The sequence below is a fragment of the Dicentrarchus labrax genome, unplaced genomic scaffold (genome assembly GCF_905237075.1).
Source record: "Dicentrarchus labrax unplaced genomic scaffold, dlabrax2021, whole genome shotgun sequence".
In the NCBI taxonomy this organism is placed as follows: Eukaryota; Metazoa; Chordata; class Actinopteri; family Moronidae; genus Dicentrarchus; species Dicentrarchus labrax.
Genome location: NW_026136708.1, coordinates 24,718,370 through 24,739,314, shown reverse-complemented (window position 1 = coordinate 24,739,314; position 20,945 = coordinate 24,718,370). Strand labels below are relative to the sequence as shown.

At 41.8% G+C, this 20,945-nt stretch overlaps 1 protein-coding gene across 6 annotated transcripts in view; it reads right to left on the bottom strand.

The window, feature by feature from the left end:
- The window catches only part of col12a1b (collagen, type XII, alpha 1b), a 137,317-nt gene that overhangs the window by 21,763 nt on the left and 94,609 nt on the right, over positions 1 to 20,945 (bottom strand). For all 6 annotated transcript variants that reach the window (XM_051408952.1, XM_051408956.1, XM_051408951.1 and 3 more), the window contains 13 exons: positions 20,245 to 20,361; positions 16,910 to 17,062; positions 15,063 to 15,137; positions 13,585 to 13,724; positions 12,735 to 12,858; positions 12,501 to 12,644; positions 11,922 to 12,086; positions 11,771 to 11,809; positions 11,526 to 11,664; positions 8,502 to 8,644; positions 7,393 to 7,502; positions 1,291 to 1,449; positions 467 to 544 (listed from right to left, as the gene is read on the bottom strand). In XM_051408952.1, the coding sequence (XP_051264912.1) occupies positions 467 to 544; positions 1,291 to 1,449; positions 7,393 to 7,502; positions 8,502 to 8,644; positions 11,526 to 11,664; positions 11,771 to 11,809; positions 11,922 to 12,086; positions 12,501 to 12,644; positions 12,735 to 12,858; positions 13,585 to 13,724; positions 15,063 to 15,137; positions 16,910 to 17,062; positions 20,245 to 20,361 (1,586 nt within the window). The remainder of the gene's footprint in view (positions 1 to 466; positions 545 to 1,290; positions 1,450 to 7,392; positions 7,503 to 8,501; positions 8,645 to 11,525; positions 11,665 to 11,770; positions 11,810 to 11,921; positions 12,087 to 12,500; positions 12,645 to 12,734; positions 12,859 to 13,584; positions 13,725 to 15,062; positions 15,138 to 16,909; positions 17,063 to 20,244; positions 20,362 to 20,945) is intronic.

Sequence of the window (20,945 nt, the reverse complement as noted above, 5' to 3'; positions counted from 1 at the left end):
ATTTTAACCATTTAATCTTCAAAATGTGGTTGTCTCTTAAACACAGATAAGCCTAAGTCCAAAAAAGGGGCGGGACTTAAAGATGACTCACATAAGATGACCTAACTATGGCCACAAAGCCATCATTTTCTCTTAATTTCCAGTTATAAAAAAAAACAGTGCATTGAAAGCACTCATCTGATCGGGCTTTTAAAATTCACACTCCCCAAATATTTTAGGCCAAAAAAAACCCGTCAGTCACTTCTATATTTTGGGATCCAAACAGATTCTGAGAGCAGAGGAGAAGCTCCTGAGCAGTTGATTATCTGGATACTGAAGTCGAAGCTGCAGCCAGAGCTCCACCGTCATTCAGCGGCTGGCTGCAGGTTAAAGAAGTGAGAGGAGGTGCTGATAGAGGATGTACACATTAAACATGTTAAGTGGAAAAGTCCGTGTCCGTGTTCCACGGAGGCGGGGGTTCCCTTACCATAGACGGGAGGTCACAACATCTGTCCCTGCTGGTCCAGCCCAAGCTGCAGACAATATCGAACATCTGGAGCTGGAACTGCAGAGAGGAAACAGAAAAAAAAAGAAAAGGAAAACATGGAAATGGTGTTGTGGTACATGTGTCTGTGATACGCCCTTCACAGCTCCCAGAAGACAAATACACAGCAGAGAGAATGCAGCACAGCCGAGTCCCATCAGCCCCGGCAAACACAGGAATCGGCTCATATTGCAACCACGCTGATGGCTCAACATACAGAATTATGTTCATTTTAATCCCCATTTTTATTCACTTCAGTCCTGCTAAACTTCCTCCCAGCCAACTGCAGATAAAAGCTGATCTGAGTTCAGCTTCAAACTTTAAATAACGACACAGTGAGCTGGGTTGGTGCAACAGCAAAATGTTCCTTTAAAATGAATAAATCGTACTTGAATTCAGGTCCTACCAGAAGCTAATAGTAGCTAATGTTAGCATGATACTGCTGGGTAGGCTATCGAGTTAGCTTACTTAGTTTAACAGACACAATGTCCAGTGACAGTTAGTGTGATTGAAATTAAGCTACCATTCCCCCTGAAAATAAATCTAAATTTGGGTATTTTTTGATAAATTAAAATCCTCTCTACTGGATAAATCTGATGTATTTCCAATAATTTATTTTCAATTTCTCCTAACTATTGTTGTTTTGCACTTTTGACTGCCAAACCCAGCTCTCCTCGGGGGAATTAACATATTCAAACAGTACAATTGCAGTGAAGCACGCATCCCTCCTCTCCTGTGTGAACGCTGCAGGATCCCAGCTGACTTACAGTTGCTGATTCTCCTTTGGAGCCGATGGACTTGGACATCTTGCCCAGAACCTGGTAGCCATCGCTGGACGTGTTTCCAGCAGCCTTGATCTCCTTCTCAGCCACTTCTTGGCAGTCGATGTTGAGTTTGACGCCGGTGGATGAAACCAGGATATGGAGCTTCAGAGAAAAGCAGAAAAAAAGACTTTATTGGCACATTCTTTGTTCTGAGACCAAGTCTTGTGTCTGGTTTTTATCCTGATGGCCTGCAAATTATTAGGTTCTGCTGAGTCTGAGCTCAGGGTGGACGTGCTCCATCGTCTCCGCTGTAGTTCTGTTTATTTTAAACACGAGAGAGGAAAAACCAGCAATCCTCTCTGCTCATTCAGAAGAACACATGCTCCATCGGAGCCACACTAAGAAGGAAATGAATCCGGCGCTTTGGTTTTGAGCTCCTTCCTGTTGCTACGAGCAATCTGGGAATTTAAAGTCACAATAAAATCTTCAACTTCCATGTTGTTGTATGCTCCTATTTAAAGATGCCAAATGCCCTAAAAACTGCAACTTTTATTACTGTTGTTTTTATTTTCCGGAAAACAGGGCATTTAAGAGAGGTTACTTCATAGCATACCAACGTTACAGCACCTTCCTACCCACATCCAACAAACTCAGGATGGATCTGATCGATGCTCTCTCCCTCACTTATCTAAAATCTCGTTGGAATTATTTTCCTGTAAATTAACTGACTGAACTGACAGGGACTGTGGTGCACTATATATTACATATGGAGGGATTTGGGACACATTACGTTGTTCTAATGCACCAACCTCTGGAGCACAGACACACCGTCATGTTCAGCAGTCAGATTACAGGTGGTGTTCAGTCGGGGCTGCACTAGTTGTCCTCTGAGGACAGCTGAGGCTTCACTTAATTACACTTAATTAGCTTAATTGCATGTTTCTGGATCCTGTCCTTCTGAAATAAAACCAAACTTCTCAACAGATGTTACAGATCTCTGCCAGCGCCACTTTACTGGGAAGAAGATGTGACGTCACTTTTCTGTTATCTGTTTCTGTTTCTGTATGTTACGAGGTAAAATGAGTGTTTCTGTCTCTGGAGTCTGGTGGAGAGTGATAGTGATATTACGGCTGTTTGTGGTTAAACTAAAGGTCTATCTCTGTAGGGATCCTTTCCATAATGCTGTCAGACACTGACAATAACAACCTGAGCTCAATACTGGACTCATTTAAAAAAAAAAAATGTTGTCCCCATTAGTCACAAAAACATTGGAAATCACAGTCCAAGTTGAGAAATGCTTCAGTTACTCATTAAACATGTAATAAAACGTGAAAGTCTGTGCAAACAAAAACCGGAGTCCATTGGTGCCACGACATAACCGGTCCACATTAAATACATTTCAATATTTCGGCTACATTCATTCAGTCGTAAGAGGCTGCTCCTCCTGTTAGCTTACACAAAAAGTACTAAATAGTTTAAATAGTTTACAGATTTTACTTTCGGGAAAACAAGGGAACTCATACCAGAGCGATACTTGGTATCTTGGAATCTTGGATCTTGTCCCCAGGGATGTTTCACAAGGGCCAAATGGGGTCGGACTGTGACGCAGTTACAGACGGTCAAAATACGACCTGGCTTTGCATTTGTTATTTTCTTGTCACGTTAAAGGTTGGCAAATGAAATGAAAACATCTTTTTGACATATTTGCTGAAGATTTCACTACATCCTGACACCAGAACACGAGACAGATAGTATCTCAGATAATGAGAACGTTTGTCAGATACTAAGTCAATACTTTAAGGAAGTTTCTCATTATAATGGCTTATAGAATCTTTTTTTCCCATCCCATTGGCAGAAATAGGCTTCCGTAGGACAAAGTGAAAGTTTCAGCAAATTTTTAGGTTATTTTTATAAAAGTTACCTGCTGCAGCTTTGAGCTCATCATAAATATTCAAATTTCACAGTAAAGTTCTCCCGCTGTCTTTACATTAAAGTTGGCTTATTGTGAAGCACATGCAGGAAGTGATGTCGTTGTATAAGTGCATAATAAAAGTATTCAGTGTGGATCCTTCTTCATAAGCTCAGTGACTGAAGCGTCTCTACATACCAGCAGCTTGATGTAAACAGTTCCAGCCACTTTTAAATAAACCCTTTACTCATCTGTTCTGATATTCTGCTCCTGCTTTTCCCCCAAAAACCCTGTTTCAGCTGGAAATCCATCGTGTTTCAAAAGCCAAAATTCCTTCCTTCTGTCTCATTGGACGGCACTTTGGGGCATCTGACGACTCCTAACTGTAAAATAACTGAGGCAGCAGTGGAGTTACACACACACACACACTACCACGATGCATTTCTGCCTTACTCAGATCTCCCTCACCACATCTCCTCATGATGTCATTGTGCGGTAAGCCACAAGCACCGCCTTAACAACAACCTTTCCTTGAGGCCGGCCCCTCTGAGGCCGCGGCAGCTCTCCGCGCGTGGTCAGCCGGCGTCCACGGACATGCAGAGCGGCGTTCAGCAGAGCGTGGAGAGCCGACGCTGCTTGAGGAAACACTGACACGTCCAAGGAGGACTCGGGGGAGGGAAGCACATTTACACTTCAGGTTTGAAGCTCGGCAGGTACTCCCGAAGCTCCAGCGTGTCGCTCTCAACACTTTAACAGGAAACACTCGTCTGTGGAGGGATACGAGTTTCTAATAACGGCACTGATGTGGTAGAACCGACTCTGCCAACATTAAAACGTGATCAGGCCAAAAGAGAACATTTTTATTCTCGTCAGGCTGGAAAATCCTCTGAGATGTAGAGGAAACTCTGATACATTGTTCCTGTAAAACACAACCTGATGTATCGCTCTCATGAGGCTCTCGCTGATAACATCAGCTATTACTGGCATCCGACCCACCAAAATAAAGGCGGTACTGAATACAGAACTTCATTCATTTTTCAAGCTGTTCTTCTAACTTTGGAAATCGTTAAATTTAAACTTCTGCTGTTTGAGAAAAGGCGACAACTACTCTAAACAACTATTCTTTTTCAGAGGATCCAACTAGAGATGTATCTTCTTCCTCTCTACCATCAACTATTAAACACACACACAATCACATCTTTCATCACCATCGCAGCTCAAAGTAGTCCCTAACAAATGTCCACCTGCTTGCTTGATACACTGAGCAGCTGTTAATTACTGAATCTATTTCAAATGAAACTGCATATTTGGGTGAGTTTTTAAAGATGAATGTCTTATGATGAGATTTGTTCACAATAAGACAAATCATATATAAAATACGGGAACAGCAGGAGGTGGACGTCTGTAAGAAATGAGAAAAAAATGAGACTTCCTCCATGTTCGTCAAATAAAACAGGAACCCGACAGCTTTCCTCTAACATTAATTTGGCCACAGCACAGTTTAAAATAGATTTTCCAGGACAACATAGATTATTTCCAGGATATTTGGTCATTTTAATCAATTTCCAGCTGTTTCCATGACTGGAAAACTAGTCTCTAAATTTCCAGGTTTTTTCTTCTTATTTTTACATCTAGACTGTAGTCTGAGTCTAGACTTTTAAATGCTGTATTGGACCTTAAATAAACCTCAACATTTATTTAAACAAATTCCTTTTTTAATCGGAATCTCGCTCAAACGTCTCTGAGATGTTCCCATTGGTCGGAGCATCTTTATTTCCCATCTTTTTCTTTCAGTTTTTTGCTCTCTGGTGAAAGTTACTGGCAGGACTGTTAATCTGTTTCTCTGCAGTTGGCACGGATCATCCAGTGGCGGCTGATAGTCAACACAGAGCTCGCAGGGAGGATCTTCACTCTAATCCCTGTTTGCTCCCGTCGGACCACAGAAACCCTCCAGGTATCCACAACAGATCTGTGTTTGCTGCTGTTAAACTCATCGCAGGAGGATTTCAGAGACCCGTCTAGGGCTGAGTTAGCAGGTTGGTAAAATGCTGCGAGGGGGAAGGGGATTAGCAAAAGTCAGACGTGGCGATGTGGCGGATATTGCCATCTTTCATCGACAACATCTTGTGCGACGTGAATCTGGCACGACAGCAGATCCAAACATCAGCCGGCAGGGATGTTGCAGTCGGGTTTAAGCTTTCTTTCTAAATCATGTTTCAAGAAAGTTCAACACGTCCTAGTCAGCTGTCAGGGTCCGCCACTCCCGCTGACTGACAGGCCTTTAAATCTTTACTAAGCTTTTCTTCAGTCCAGCTGTTTTTATTGTTGCTGGAGGGTCCAGCAACAGAAAAAGCAAGAGTGAAAGGGTCAGGACGTGCGCCCTGCAGCAGTGTCCTTGACAGGTTCCAGGTTTATGACTAACTCTGACCTCTGACCTCTCTGTGGAAGAATGGAGGAGGCAGAAAGAGGAAGAATTTCACCCTCAGGGATCAATTCTGCATCACTTTCACTTCTTCTCTGCACCTCTGTGAGTTTTTACGGACAGCAGATTTTAATCCCATCTGGATTTTACAAAAAGAGTCATTTTCATGTCTTGTGTTTGAAGAAACATTTCCTCAAACGTCCCTCTTTACATTCCACAACTGCCTTCGTACTTCCTGCCTGAGGGACGAGAGAAATTGCGGAAGAAGACACTCTGCATCAGATATAAATTACGGCTAAAGTAGCCCGGAGGAGTGGCGTTATCAGGGGGCAGCTGTCTCCACAGCGCATCAGGTAATCTAAATCTGACTTTAAAGTCTCTCCTGCTGACACAGACGTCTCACCCTGCAGCAGACGCCGTGTGCAGAGGCATGTTGGGAGGTAAACCCACAGAGCAGCAATAAGAATTTGCCTGTGGTCGACTACCAGAGGCAAGACCGAGTGCCTGCCATCCAAACACACTCCTCCTGAGCCAGGAGGCTGCAGGGAGGTGGACGGAGGAGGGGAGGCACCGCCTTCCTGCTGGCGCTCTCAGCCGCTCTGATGTAATTGTTTAATAGCAGTGACCCAATATTTTCCAGGCGAGCGTCCCAGCAGGGACTGCAGAGCATTTTTAATGGTCTCCCCCTTTAGAAGAGCGTATGGATCCTTGTGAAACTCTGTGATATTGTTATCCACACTGTGTCCTCCAGCAGTACGCTATCAGCACACACTCCCTCGCACTGGAAACTGTCCCCTCTGCTCAGTCTGTCCTCAGGCCAAACAAAAAGCTTGTTTTATAACGTGCAATAACCACAGTTTGTGTTTCTGATATTGGCTCTTTGTTGGATATAGAACTATGCTGCCATTTTACGGCCAAGTAAATAGGTTTCATCTTGCAAAATTGACTAAAAATCTCTTTTACTTACTTACTAGTATTTTCATGTCAGTGTCATTGAAATGTCTCCAAAGCGAGGTTAGTGTTGTCAAATAACCTGCCTGCAGTTTGGTTTTAATTCGATTTTTAGTATTTGATACAGCTTGTGCTGTATCAAATACTTAGATGTAATCATGCAAAAGTCTGATTACATGAGCGGCACAAACTGAAGCAACACAAGTCTCTTAACTCTTAAATATCTCGTAATAACTCAGCAGCGTTATTGCCCATCGCTTCACCTCCAGCTGGATGTTAAAACCCAACCAATCCAGCGAGAGTCTGACCGTCTATTGATCATTTAACAGCCTCCAGGAGGTGCAGATGGCCGCCTCCATCCGTCCATTAGACAGTCTGAACTGTATGTAATCAGCCTCACTCTTTACAACCTGCAGAGGACCATCTGTTGCCCTTGTAACGCTTCAGGAACACGTCTGTAGTTGCATGTGAGGTGCTCCGACTGTAATGTACAACACATTTGGAATCTTAGGAATCTGCAGTGTCTGTGTGACCTCAGGACATCCAGAGAGAACAAAGCGGGGCGATTCGATTTATGTGTCACGCCTAAAAATGTTATATAATTCGAGCATTAAAGACACATTTGACTGTTCATCTTCGTTCTGTTCGATATGACTGAAACCCAAAACACCCACATGGATTTCAACCACTGCTGCTTCAAACACTGGAGACATTTTAACGTCCCCGTCGGGTGTTTGTTTGCTGTCTGAGCATCTTTTTCTCTTCACTGTGAATATTGGTTACATCTGTCTCCTAAATTCAGCACTGATGAGTGACTGTGTACCTTGTGGAAGCTTCCGTGGAAGATCCTCTTCACTTGATCGGTGTCGAACGTGACCCTCTGGATCTCGCCACGCTCGTCTTTGTTGTAGAAGGACACAGTCTTGCTGGAGGCTGAGCAGAGAGACAGAAGAGACGTTACACACTGTGCTCTTTTTTTAAAGGAATACACACTGAGCAACACTCAAAGAGAAACCACCCTGAAAGAACATTTGTGACTTTGTTCCTTAAGTTCAGACCAAAGATTCGCAACAAGGCCGGTCTGCGGTAAATGTGTTATACTGCACAAACCACATTTTAAAATTTGCCCTATTTAAAGCCATGATTGCGTTGTTTCTATAGAGGTATATAAAAAAGCGTATATTGAACATATAACATCAGCTGTTATTGGTACCCAACCCGCCAAAATAAAGGCATATGTTGCAGTGAAAAACGAGCCCACAGTTGAAGTAAAAATGTGACAGGACCAACGTGCGGGTTCAGATTTAAGCTAGTTCCCAGCTTTAAAGCAAAATAAAAACTGTTAATAATTTTCTGCCGGATAAATCGATGAGAAGACATAAACATAAATAAATATCATAAATAACATAACAGAAATATGAAGCTGGAGCCAGCAATAGTTAGCTTAGATTAGCACAAGGACTGGAGGAAGGAGGAAACTGCTTGCAAGTTTAGCTTTGTAAATCTTCTCATTCAGCTCTTTGCCAGGAAGCGAATAAACACACTTCCCAAAATATCAAACTATTCCTTTAATACTGCAGTTTGTTTCTCCCTGTGGAGGATCTGAACCTCGGTGTCGTCCAGCGGCCGTTACTTAAGAACCAGAACGAGCGATCATCACCGGAGGATTTCTGTTGAAGCCGTGCTGACAGGCTGAAACTGAGGCTTTACAAGAGCCAGCTGAGCTCTTGATGATGCGAGATTCTTGCGGTAAAAGAAATCGGCTCAGTTATCAGTACAGACCAAAGCAGCCGGAGGGCCCAGCCACCTCGTTATACCCCACTTCTCATGACCAGATAGGACACAGCGAGGCACAGCTGCTCTACATCACCCCAGTGTGCCCTCCCCTTACCACACACACAGGGCTGGATAGGAACAGAGGAGGATATTTACGGTCGATAGTGACTCCGGTCTCTGGCTTGTGATCATTGGTGGACACCTGCCAGATGTCGAAGGCCTCTGTGGGCGAGTCAGGCAGGAGGCGGAACATCAGGATGATGGTGTAGGCGTGGGGAAGACCGTCAGGGTGGATATCTCTGTGCATGAGACAGAAAGAGACGACATGTTAGATTCAATGGAAATAAGTTTGGTGTTTACCTGAGAGCAGGTTTCAGTACAACCTCAGGATCATAGAGGGTCCACAGTCAGGTTCAGAGCTCCCTGAGGGATTACATCAGATAGAAATGCAAAAAGAAGTGGGATGCACCAAGACCAGTTTCAGGTCCGATACTGTGCTCATGTATGTCACATAACGTCTTGTTAGCTGAGCAGGTCGGCGGAGGAGTAGCAGTGTCAGAAAGTGAGGAACATCTAAAGTCATTTGCAGAACTGTAATGATAGTATTAAGTACGCATATCAGTACTCGATATTGGCAAGTACCCAAATATAAGTACTTGTACTTGCAGCGTTCCCATATTTATTAAGAAATCAGTTCAGAGTTTTCTTGACATTACAGGACCGTACTCCCTCACAAACAGTCATATCATTTACCGGTAGGTCTAGTGCAGACACATTTAACCCCAGTCTCATTCCTCCTTCATGAAGTATCTCACCACAGCCGCTGCATCTCCAGTGGATTGATTTCAGTTTTCCTCCTAACTGTAAAATCGCTGACTCAACGCCAAAAAGATCGCAACAAGTCCGTTCCACTCCCCGTCTGGTAAATCTGCTTCGACGCATCACAGCGTGCAGCTCATCCTACCAACAGCCCAGTTTCAAACAATGACTGGAGAACTAGTTTATAATTGTATCTATAGAGACCAAAGGTGTTTTGTGTACCAGGCTGTAAACATGTGGGCCTTATGGAGATTGACTCACTGCTGGAGCCAGCCTCTAGTGGACGTTAGTGGAACTGCAGTTCAATAGCAGCTGGAAAACATTTAACCAATGAGCAGAGTGACCGTTGTTGATTTTAGTGATGCATTTTGGTTCGAACTAATGTGGAAAAACACAAGTTTAACATCTCATCTGCTGATTCAGACCCAAAGAAATCAACCATAGGTCTGAAAACATCCTTAGAGGGTCCATGTTGGGCTAAAGGAGGTAGAACACTGAACTTCAACACTTAAATTAGTGATGTTGTACTCTAAATTAAGCACTACTTCAAACCGAACTAGCCTCTTTCACTTTTACTTGACTTTTCATCGTTTGCTTGTACATGTGAAAAGGATTTCAGTAATTTTTCCACCACTGGCTCATTTCTTATATCAGAGGATGTTTCTCATTTGTCTGTCTGATGTCACTACACATTTTGGAAAGTCAAACTTGGTAAACAGTCAGAACTCAAGCTGTTTTCCACCACTTTGGTGTTGCATGTGATATTCTGGATACGGGACGTCTGTGTTGGGCGTTGGGCCAGTATTAACAGTCTCGTTTGCGGTGGGGTTTGCACTCAGTGGCCTGACAGAGGCTTGTTGTGTAAAACAGCTTCAGAGAGGATTCAGAGAGGTCCCCGCATGACCTCGCAGAGCGTCGTAAATCCTCTGACCCAGTTTGTAAAGAGAGTGAGCGCAAACAGTCTGGACACAGCTGGGCAGGACGCTCCACGCTAGTGACAGGAACCAGTTGGAAGTGTTCGAAACATAAACAATGACCACAAGTCTGCAGGGGGAGAATTTCAGCCTCCTGCTGACGCTGCAGAGTTTTGAGGTTCAGGTCTATGAACTTTCTTGGAGGACGTCAACAACAAAATATGTTTGGTGTTTAAAGTGGTTTAAGTTGTGAGAACATTGTTGCTAGGTGACTCAATAATGGATTTTGCACAGTTTTCCTCTAAAATATATATATGTGATTTTTTTTGTACATTTCAGTATCATAACACCAGAAAATGGAAGACAATAAAAGCAATTAAGAAAATCTGAGTTGGATGAACACCCAACTTGAAGTATCCTCTACTAGCTATAACTGAAGCCAGAAGGCAGAGCCAAAGAACAACAGTTTCTCTGCTCAGTAATGTAGACCCATTGACAGTATATAATAAGTGCAGCTCCACTGGTTGCAAAAAAGAAGCCCAAAAGCATTGAGTATTATGGAGAAATGAGCAGACTTCTCAGTTGATTTGAAGCTCAGTAAACAGTTTCCTGATGTGTTTGTGTTCTCAGTCTCTAGTTTCAGTCTTCTTCCATACAGCATGATGTTCATTTAGTAACTGATGGTCCCATTTAGAGTAAAATAGACCATAAAGCAGGGTATGCTTTAGGGCGGGGCTACCTTGTGACTGACAGCTCATTCTCAGTGAGTCCGTCCAGCTCAACGCACCAAACTCAGATCAAACTGTCAAACAGTGCTGATCAGATCAGATATGGATCCAGATTCTGTTACTGCGTTGGTTATTTCTCTCCTCAAATCTGTTCACAAACACATTTTTTCTGTTCATCTGGAATATGAAAAGGTTTGTGTTTCCTGCTCCACAAACCAATGGTTGACGTCACAATAGGTTCACACAGTGTGTTTGTTAGCTCGTTAGCTGACAGTCATTTTCAAGCTAGCCACTGTTCCACTAGCATTGAACAGACATATTTTTCATAAAGGGTTTCTAAAATGCTGTAACATCAGATTTAGGTTTTCCATCTTCTGTACTGGGAACACAATTTAAACATCTCACCATTATAAACCTTGCGAGGCAGCTGGACTTGCGAGATCATAAAGTGATAAGATCACGTGAGAATCTATCTAGCCGGGCTTCAATCTGTGTGCTTTGGGTCTTATTCCAGCAACCAGACCAATCAGAGTCGAACTACTGGCAGCTATGGTCTTATTTCAGCCTCCAGGGCAGCTTTTCCTCCAAGACCTCTTTAAGTCAACCTCAAACTGACACCTGTGTGAATGTAAAGCAGGTTGGTGCTGGCACTGTTCTGCTCAACCAATCGACAGACTAAACAGGACAAAATCAGAGTTATAGGACGACGTGAGACTCACGTTGAGGGCTGAGTCAGGAAGGCGTTTTTGTGCAGTCTGTATGCTGTGTAGCTGTTGAAGGAGCCCGGCTCCATTGAGACGCCTTTAACGTAACCGTAGGTTTTTTCTGTCAGGTTGAATCCCTCCAGCATCCTGAAGCCTGAAACACAACAGATGAGAAGTTTTGGAAATCTGACTGAAAATTTGAAAGCGTTTAAAGCGTTTCTCCTATGTTAATATCTTCCTGCGTCATTGCTTTCACGTACCAGGTGAAGTGAATCCATTCAGGAAAATCAAGGGACACGCTGTGGAACAGGAAAGAATAATTAATTAATAATTAATTAATTATAGAACACAAATTCACAACAGTTTCCTGGATATTTTGTTACAATTTGTCGATTTGTCGTGCAAACGTACATGATGTTGCGGTTTCACAAATGAAGGTAATCAGGTTTTCTTTGATGGTGTCAAAAGCGTCAAAGTCGTCCACAACGAAGACGTGCCTCTCGCTGGGTTTGCTGCCGATCTGCTGCAACTCAACGAAATCCACGTCGGCAACACCGATGGCAAAAACACTGTAACCTGAGGACGGGGGCAGAGATACAGTCATAGACAGTTAACAGAAGAGTTTACTGGTACGATTTCTGTCTGCAGAAGCACCGAATTCTCTCTAGGGCTGCAAGATTATTTTCATTATTGATTCATCTGCCAATCATTGAATCAATTAGTTTTTCGGCCAATAAAATGACAAGAAATGTTGACCACAACCCAAAGATATTCCTTTTACTTTCACAGAGGCTCAAAGAAACCAGAAAATATTCACATTTGAGAAGCTAAAATCAGAGAATTTGGACAAAAATAACTCAAAACGATGAATTGATAAACAAAATAACTGGCAACTAGTTGACTAATCGACTGATTGCTGCATCTCTAATTTGTCAAGTTATTATATTCAGACTGGCTTTCTGGTGGATTATTTTGCACACTCAGTCTTACCTGCGTTCTGCAGCTTGGCAGCGTTCTTCTTCACTTCGTCCTGCGAGCGTCCGTCAGTGATTGCTACGATCACCCTGGGGACATTTCTCCTCATTCCATTTTCGAGAGAAAAGGCCTTCTCATAGGTGTGTTTGAGCGCCACACCTGCTCAACAGAGGAAAACCGTGTCAGAAAAACAACTTTCTGTCTGTCTGTCTGTCTGTCTGTCTGTGTCACTGCGCTGTGAGATCAAACCTGTCTTGGTATTTCCTCCTCTGTAGCGGATTTGAGGAAGTGAACCCATGGCAGAGGATTTGTTGTGATAGGCGTTCAGCCTGAACTCTGTCTTTGCTTCGTCACTGTACTGCACAAAAGACACCTGTAGGGAAACATCAGGGACATTAGCAAGAAACCAGGCCAGGTCCGGTTCGATATAAAACTCCAAATCACAGGAGGGTTGACCACCAGTACAGGATGTGACAACCTTGCCTTGGACATTTTAAAAAGGAAAAAAGTAAACTAAAGTAAACTGAAGTCAACTCAACAATAAAACAATGGAGAAAAATTAGTACTCCACATACAGAAATATTTTAGAATACAACCAAAAACTGCAAAGAAACAGAACAATTTTGTATTACACAAGAAAAATTATGTAAATGTTCATACTATTTTATGTATGAAAATATAAAATATTGGACAATAACATTAGCATAGATCAATATATACTGATATGAGAGTTTCATTAATCCAATCCAATATAGAGCTCACTCTCTCTGGAACACTTTAAAATAAAATATAATTGATTCTACTTTAAGACTACTACTTTTTTTTCTTTAGTTGTCAATTGTTCCCATCTTTTGTTTCTTTTACCTGCTTGTTAGTTTTGTTTTTCAGTTTTGTTTTGCTTATTAGTTTGTCGGATGTTTATAATTACACTGGATTTAATCTTTTTATCCGTACTGGAAGGACTTTTAATGAGCCCCATGCCTTCCTCCCTCCACTAAGCGTTATTACTGTAGGTTTTCTACAATGTTTTAATTGTGCAAATAAAAACTATTGCAGCGTGACATCAGTCACTGTCTTGCTGTTGGTTTTTGATACAAACCTGCATTCCCGAGGGTCCGATTTTGTCGAAAGCGCCGATCATGCCAGAGACAAACTGCACAACTTTGGTGAAGCTCTCCTCGCCGATGCTCCAGGAGCCATCGATGAGGAACACCACATCTGCTTTGGCGCCTTTGCAAACTGAGGCGAGAAAACAAATCAATATGGAGCTTTTTAAAAAGTCCACCGGCCAGACCTCAGGGCAGCATCGCAAACACCAGCAGAGAAAATGGCATCATCACACGGCATCATTATTGTTTGCGAGCTGCGGCGCATTAAAAGACTCAGCTGAGAGCATGCAACAAAACAAAACGATTGAGAAAAAATGACGAGATGGGGCCACGTATAGTAATTATGGGTTTCACCGATAAAAAAAATACTGGCAAAACATAACAAGCAACATTTGGTCACCAGAAGGGTAGAAAGTGAGCTCTCGTTAATGGGTTCCTCTCAGACGAAAATGAATTGGGCAAAAAAGCTTTGAATAATCTTTGCCTCATGTGATGCAGCACACTGTTGTAATCTCTATCCTCTCCTCCCAGTCAGAGATTCATAAACAAGTTTTACACAACAGCAAATGGCACAAACAGATTCTTTGGACTGCTCTGTCTTCCTTTTTCAACACCTAAGTTGTTGGTTCTTAACGGGCGCGTTCCACCTCACGCGCCCCGCGGGGGCCAGCAGCACATGTGGCGGCTATTAATCCACTGCTGGCACAAGTCAGATCCAGAAGGAATTGGCGTTCAAACCATCGCCTCAGCCAGAACGCTGCACTGAGGAGTTTCCAATCGAAGCTGAGCTTGAATGAAAAGACTCCATCCATTCAGGGCTGGGATGAGCGGAGAGTTTTGGGGCTTTTAGGGTAGCGACAGTGTTTATGGACACTGATGTGGTCCTGGGAAAATGTTTTAACGTGTTCAGTTCTCTTCTACGCTTCCTTAAGCTTCCACTGATACTCAGAAAACAACAAACTTTGCTAAATTTGCATTGATACTTGGGGTGGGGCTCCATTCATTTATTTCAACAGAAATTGCTCAGTGCTGAATGAAGTCAATAAAGCTTGACACATCTTCCACATATGCTTCAGCATCATTTGGCCCATAGAGAAAGTGCACTACAGTCTTTTGCCGGCCAAGCCACTACCTTCCGGTTTGGCCTTCCTTGAACTTGAACTTGAATAGAGATAAAATGATTCGATCGTGCATCTTTCCAAAAGTTATCGGACCAAATGGATCAAATTCTGATAGTGAAACGAGTAATTCTGCTCAAAAAAATGTAGCTACTGTTTTACAGCCGCTTCTTTCACAATGTAACCTCTTTGCTCTTCCTGGGGTCAGCCTACAATAGAACAGTAACCTTACTAAATAAGTTAAGAAAAAAACATAATAAGAGAGAAAATCAATTATATTCTGATCTGTGTGCTGTAGCAATAAAGAAAAACAACCAAAATCTACTCTGAGTTGGACTTTCAGCACTGACCTGCCCATCCTGGGGGGATGGTGGATGGAATGATCGGCGTTGGTGGGAGCGTTGGAGCTGGAGTTGGCTTCAGCACTGTGAGAAAGAAAAACAGTATTTGTAATAAATACAGTAAACAACAGTAAACATGTCATCGGATGAAGTCATTGTTTTGGAACCATCCTGTGAGGTGACGTTACTCTGAATCATGCTTCATATTTCACCCACGTTCCGATTGGAAGACGGAGCTTGTTATCGTGTTTTCTCTTGTAAATCGGAGGTGTCGGGCTCTGGAGGGATTTTATCCCTGTTTTCACATCAGCGATGTGGAGGCTGCTGAACATAAACACCTTACTGCAGTCTGACAGCATCGAAAAACTTAATTTATTTTGAATAATATCTCAAAAATGTCCAGTTTAATTAGAAAAACCTGAGCCAGCAACAATGTTATTTGTCAGATTCATCTGTAAGTACACAGCGCTACATCATCGACATATAAAACATGGATGTTGCCAAAATATCTTGGATATGGCCATCCATAAGCCTGGCTCAGCTGTCAATCATTACGTGAAACTCCCTTTTTATTTCTTCAAATAACTACTTAAAACCAAACTAAATAAAAATGAACACTTAAACAAACATCAGGTTGATAAGAACGACCTAAAATGACAGAAACCATAGATAAAGAGGGTTTGGCTTCACTTTCGAAGAGCTGTCATGTTGTCCATCTTTATATATGTCGATTAAACAGACATTTTCATATATTTCCATTGTTGTTTCTGCTGCATTTGAACAGCACATACGGTGCATCTCATTTAATATTAATCTGATGTGGCGAATAAGTGTAATAACAGAACACACTGCACCAGCAAATTTGTAAAATGTAAGTTTTGACCTGTGTGTAAATCATAAATAATGCCCTCAGTGGGGTAAATCAGGTCAAATGTTTACTCAGATCATAACTAATCCTATAATTCACCTACGGACATTTCTTTAAGGCAGAGTTCACCTGAATTTACCGTTACAATTTTCCAGTAGGATCCAGTCCAGAAACATTCAATCTCCATAATTTATAACTCCACTGACTCCCATAACTCTGACTTGGTGTGCCAATACCTGACAACCAAGTGTACCATTTCCTTGAAATGGTCCACTCTTCTTCTATGTGTGCAGCTTATTGCAATGTAAGGTTCAGAGTAAATTATACAGATATACAAATGCCCCAGTTGGTAAAAATGTACCCAGACAGCAGTAGCGTCAAATATTTTCGCACCCTCACAGCTCCATTTGGAGTCCCACCACTTATGACACCCATTGTGTTCTGGTCTTTACAACTCTCTTATCTAGACCAGTGTTTTTTGTTTCTGGGAGCCCTTTTTCTATCATTTAGTAAACTAATTGACATATTTTATGGATATTTTATATTATATATCATATAATTATATTATACTCAGTAACTGCAATAAGTTTGTGTAAACCAAGTGATTTGGATGAATTTTAAGTAGATTATTTCCTGTTTAGGAAACTATTTAAACAATTCTCTGTCTGTTTTATAACAATCATACTGACTTAATGGCCTTCTTTATTTTAACAAATTTGCAGTTTTCTTCTCCCCGACGCTTGGTCATTGTTCTATTAGACAATTTACTTTAGATTTCTTCACAGAAGTGAACCAAATGTCAGGCCTGCTGTGTGTATTTTTAAAGTTTTCTTACACGCCTTAAAATCAAGAAGGCCTTGCCACCCTCCATGAAGTCTTGGTGACCCCTAGATAATGTCACGGTTTACTGTCCACAACACTGGTGTAAAATCAATAAAAAAGCTTAAATGTTCCAGTAATTTTCTTTCGGTCTTTGAGAAATACTTACGTGTTTTCTCATTGACGCTGACTCCCGGTCCCTCCAGATTTGGGGTCTGAACGAAGACGGTGGCGGTGTACAGAGCGTCGGGAGAAAGTCCGTCAAAGCAGTACTGCGGCAGACCAGCGGGGATGGTGATCTCATGTTGGCCTTTACTGGAGGCTGCAGAGAAAACATGGAGAAAAATCTGTTGTTTAAACACTGATTCATGCTCAAACACTTTAATTAAGTCTTCCATATACTTCATGTAACGGTATATTCTGATGAAACGGCTGCTTTAGTAGCAAATTAAATGACTAAACTACTAGCTTGCCAGTAGCGCAGTACGGATCACTTATTGTTCATTTAAACATTTTCATGGGACTCATCAATCGGAGGAGGGAAGTGATGTCCTGATGGCTGGAATTTCCTAGTTTCATCATTGTAAATCACACCCAGTGGGTTTTATATCATTTTTTAGCTCTGAATCATCATGAAAGATTAATATAAGTGCTGAAAACTAAGATATTTATTCATAATATGAATCTCAAGGGGTATAATTACCACTGACTCAAAGATTACTTCCCCAGGGGTTAACATTTCTGGCTTTCAAACCTAACAACTGGGCCTGCTGGCTAAAAATGTTGGAGATTTCAGCTTCACAAACAACGAAAAATCTATTTTCTAGCTTTTTTACAGCATTTTGCTGTTTCTGTGTTCCAACTGTATATAAGTTTGGATTTATTGATACTCAGTTTCACATATTAATTTCACATATTAAATATTTTTAGAGTGACTTTTAAAATCTCTGACAACTTATCAACTCTTCTGCATTTCTGTGTTACACTGAAGTTTCCTTTTCAATGAAGAAGAGATCTTGTGGTTTTAGTGTCTTCAGTTGATCGGTCAGAACTTAGCTAGCCAATTTACATCAATTTAGTCATCAATTAAGTTTTGCTAACATTAGCTAACTTAAGATGTGACTGTATATATCTGTTGTGTGAAATATAAAAAATATTTCACAATTGCTTGTATTTTGTCTGATTTGTTGTAAAGCACTTCTCCGACTCTTGTTTTAAAGTTTAAATGACTTTGCTTTTGTCTTTTCTCTCAGTTTCGAACCCCCATCAAGCAGGAAAACAGTATTTTGAGCCTTTGGGTCTTTTGTTGCTGCACTTTGTTTTGTTGCTAACGGAGGAAAATAAAAGGTTACTTAATGCTTCTGAAATTCTACAAAAGCTCTCATCCATGTCAACGTCTGTGTGATGAACCGACCGCGACAGCTGACCCTTCCACTGACATGTTTACGTCTCTTCATGGCCGGGCAGTGATATATTGTTAATAAGGTTTCCTATTTACACTGCGCGTTCTAGTAAGCACAAACAAGCAAAAAGCATGTTTATTGCAGAGACGCTGCTCTTCAGTGTCCTGACAGAACAACTGTTAAGTTGGAGGGATTTCATCTCACGCTGTCAAATGAAAGAACCCAGCAGCTCCGGTGATGCAGTCCTTTCAGAACAGGCTCCGTAATATCAACAAATTATGATCGAAGTCACTTAATATAAATTGTTCTGGGAACACACACACGCCTCTACTCCAAAACAGTGGCGCTCATTTATCAAAATAGAAGATACACAGAGATCTGTACGGAGAGCATTGTTGACAAAATATAATCCCTGAGAAATTTCAGATGGGTATTAGATAATTCTGAGTCTTAAAAACTTGGCAGCCTCATGTCCAACTTCTCACCCCGGCTTTTAAAAAACAGAGGAAATATCAGCGGTATGGAAGCCCATTCCACCAATGTGACGTAAAAAAAAAGCGGTTCTGTACAGAAACCTTCTCCCTCATTATAATGACTTACAGAATCTTTTCTCCATCACATTGGCAGAACTGGGCTTCCATACAGCGGAGAAGACTCAGCGGCCTCCCTCAACATTCCCCGCTCGCAGTTTTTCCACTTACTCATCTCACCACCGTCTCCGACCGCTGTTTGCGTTTCCATTTGAGAACAAACAGTTGACTGATTTGTTGACTTGAGAGCAGTGTCTGCTGCCTTTCACCGGGTCGGAGGATTTCTGATCCTCTGCTAGTGGTTAACCCAGCATCTGTCTCACGCTAGCAGACCCATATTTGTTCTGGCAGCACGTTGCAGCGGCCCGAATTGCTAATGACTACCATATAGATACTCAAATATGGATGCTCCCTTTCTGGATTTTCCTGCTCTTCAACCACTAACCCGTGTCCGTGTGCGAATACGAACCAGATGGGATTCAAAGACCCTGTAGTAATTGAAAAGGATGTAATCTTTGCAGAGGGAGACACAATTAAAGCTTGGTGGTCGGACGCTTTCAATCCCGTGCCAAAGCTTGCATCCTGCTCCGAGTAATAATCACAATGAGGAGAACTAAAGATAAACAGTCTCTGGGAGCGGGGGGGGGGATAAAGTCTAGACGCGATCCCAACAGCCTGCTAAACGCCATGAAGGGTCCGCCTGAAATCGGCAGAGGATCTGTAGCATCAGAGATGAGCTCATCTGCCTTCAAAACATCTGCTGGGAGTCTTGTTGCACACACTGCTGCATGCTTCACCTCAAACAAGTCACCTCTGATCAAGATCTGACTGTTAGAGGCGGACCATGCCACCATCATCAGGTGCACCTGAATCTAATGCATCTGCAGAAGTATCAACAGAGACAGCTGACGAAATGATTCACAAGATATTTGGTTTATTCTGCTGAAAGGGAGTTGATTTCTGACATTTAAACCTTATTAATAGAGATTCTGCAACCGTTCTCTGATGTTAAACCACTGTGGTTCAGGGTTGTTTGGGTTTGTTCTGTATCTGAAATGATTTTGTGTTGTGTCTGTTTGAGTTTTCTCACCTGTAATCTAAAATGACTCAATTATAGCAACAATTCTGCTGATTTATTAATCATTTAGGGTTGTAAATGAAGTAAAAATGTCAAGCATTTATTGGTTCCTGCTTCTCAAAAGTGAGAAACAGTCAAATAAAATATATTCACAGTAAAAAAAAGCAGCATCTTTTGGACTGTTATCTCTGTTCATTGCACATATCCTTTATACTTTATAGTGTATAGCTCTTTTCATTTTGAAATCTTTTCATATTTTGTATATATGTTTCCTCACTTTCTTACTTTCTCAGTGTTATACACCAATACTCTACGGCAAAATCTTTGTACGTGAAGATTTAACGAGACTTGTTACTGAAACTTATAGAACCTGTTAATTGATATTCATATCATATGGAAATAAATGGGAACCAATGGCTGCCTGAAACTGCACAGAACTGGTCAGAAAAGACAGCGTATAAATCGGTATACAGTGACAGTGGAGCAGGCTTACGGTCCACTGGGTTCAGCTTGATGCGGTACGATGTGGCCGCCCTGTGAGGAGACCATTTGATGCAGAACTTGTCGTGGTCCACGTTGTAGGTCTTAATGTTGGTCACGTTCAGGTAGACTGCAGAGGACAGGAAGTCACATTTCAACATTAAACAGACCAAAGACATAGTTTGAGGATTCGTACAACCTGTGAAATACAGAACGGTGCATCTGTTCAAAGGTTGTCTTGTATGGTTTTTGTTAAAGACTTATGTTGCCCTGCTTGTGTCAACTTTACATAACATAAGCATTTTTAACAACTTTAAATAATAAATAATCACAATCCATAAAATCCTTACATTCTCTAAAAACACCTGAATAAAACCTCCTGTCATCCTTTGGTTTGTGTCCAAGCAGATCGTTTTAGAGGTTTAGATATCTCCACTGATGATGCTTCCATTTACCACTCCAGTACAGTGAATAACCTTTTTCACAGCAGCCATTTTGACATAAAACAGTAGGGTAAACACAGGCATTGTTCCATTCAGGTCAAACAGAGTCAGGGTGCTGCTATTGTGTATGTTGGTTCACTGGAAAGGCTCTGCTGCACTAAATTGTATTTTTCATAGGTAACACCTGTGTTTACCCTACTATTTCATGTCAGAATGGCTGCTGTGAAAAAGGTTGGATATCCAGAGGAACTGGGACATTTGAGTTTTTTCA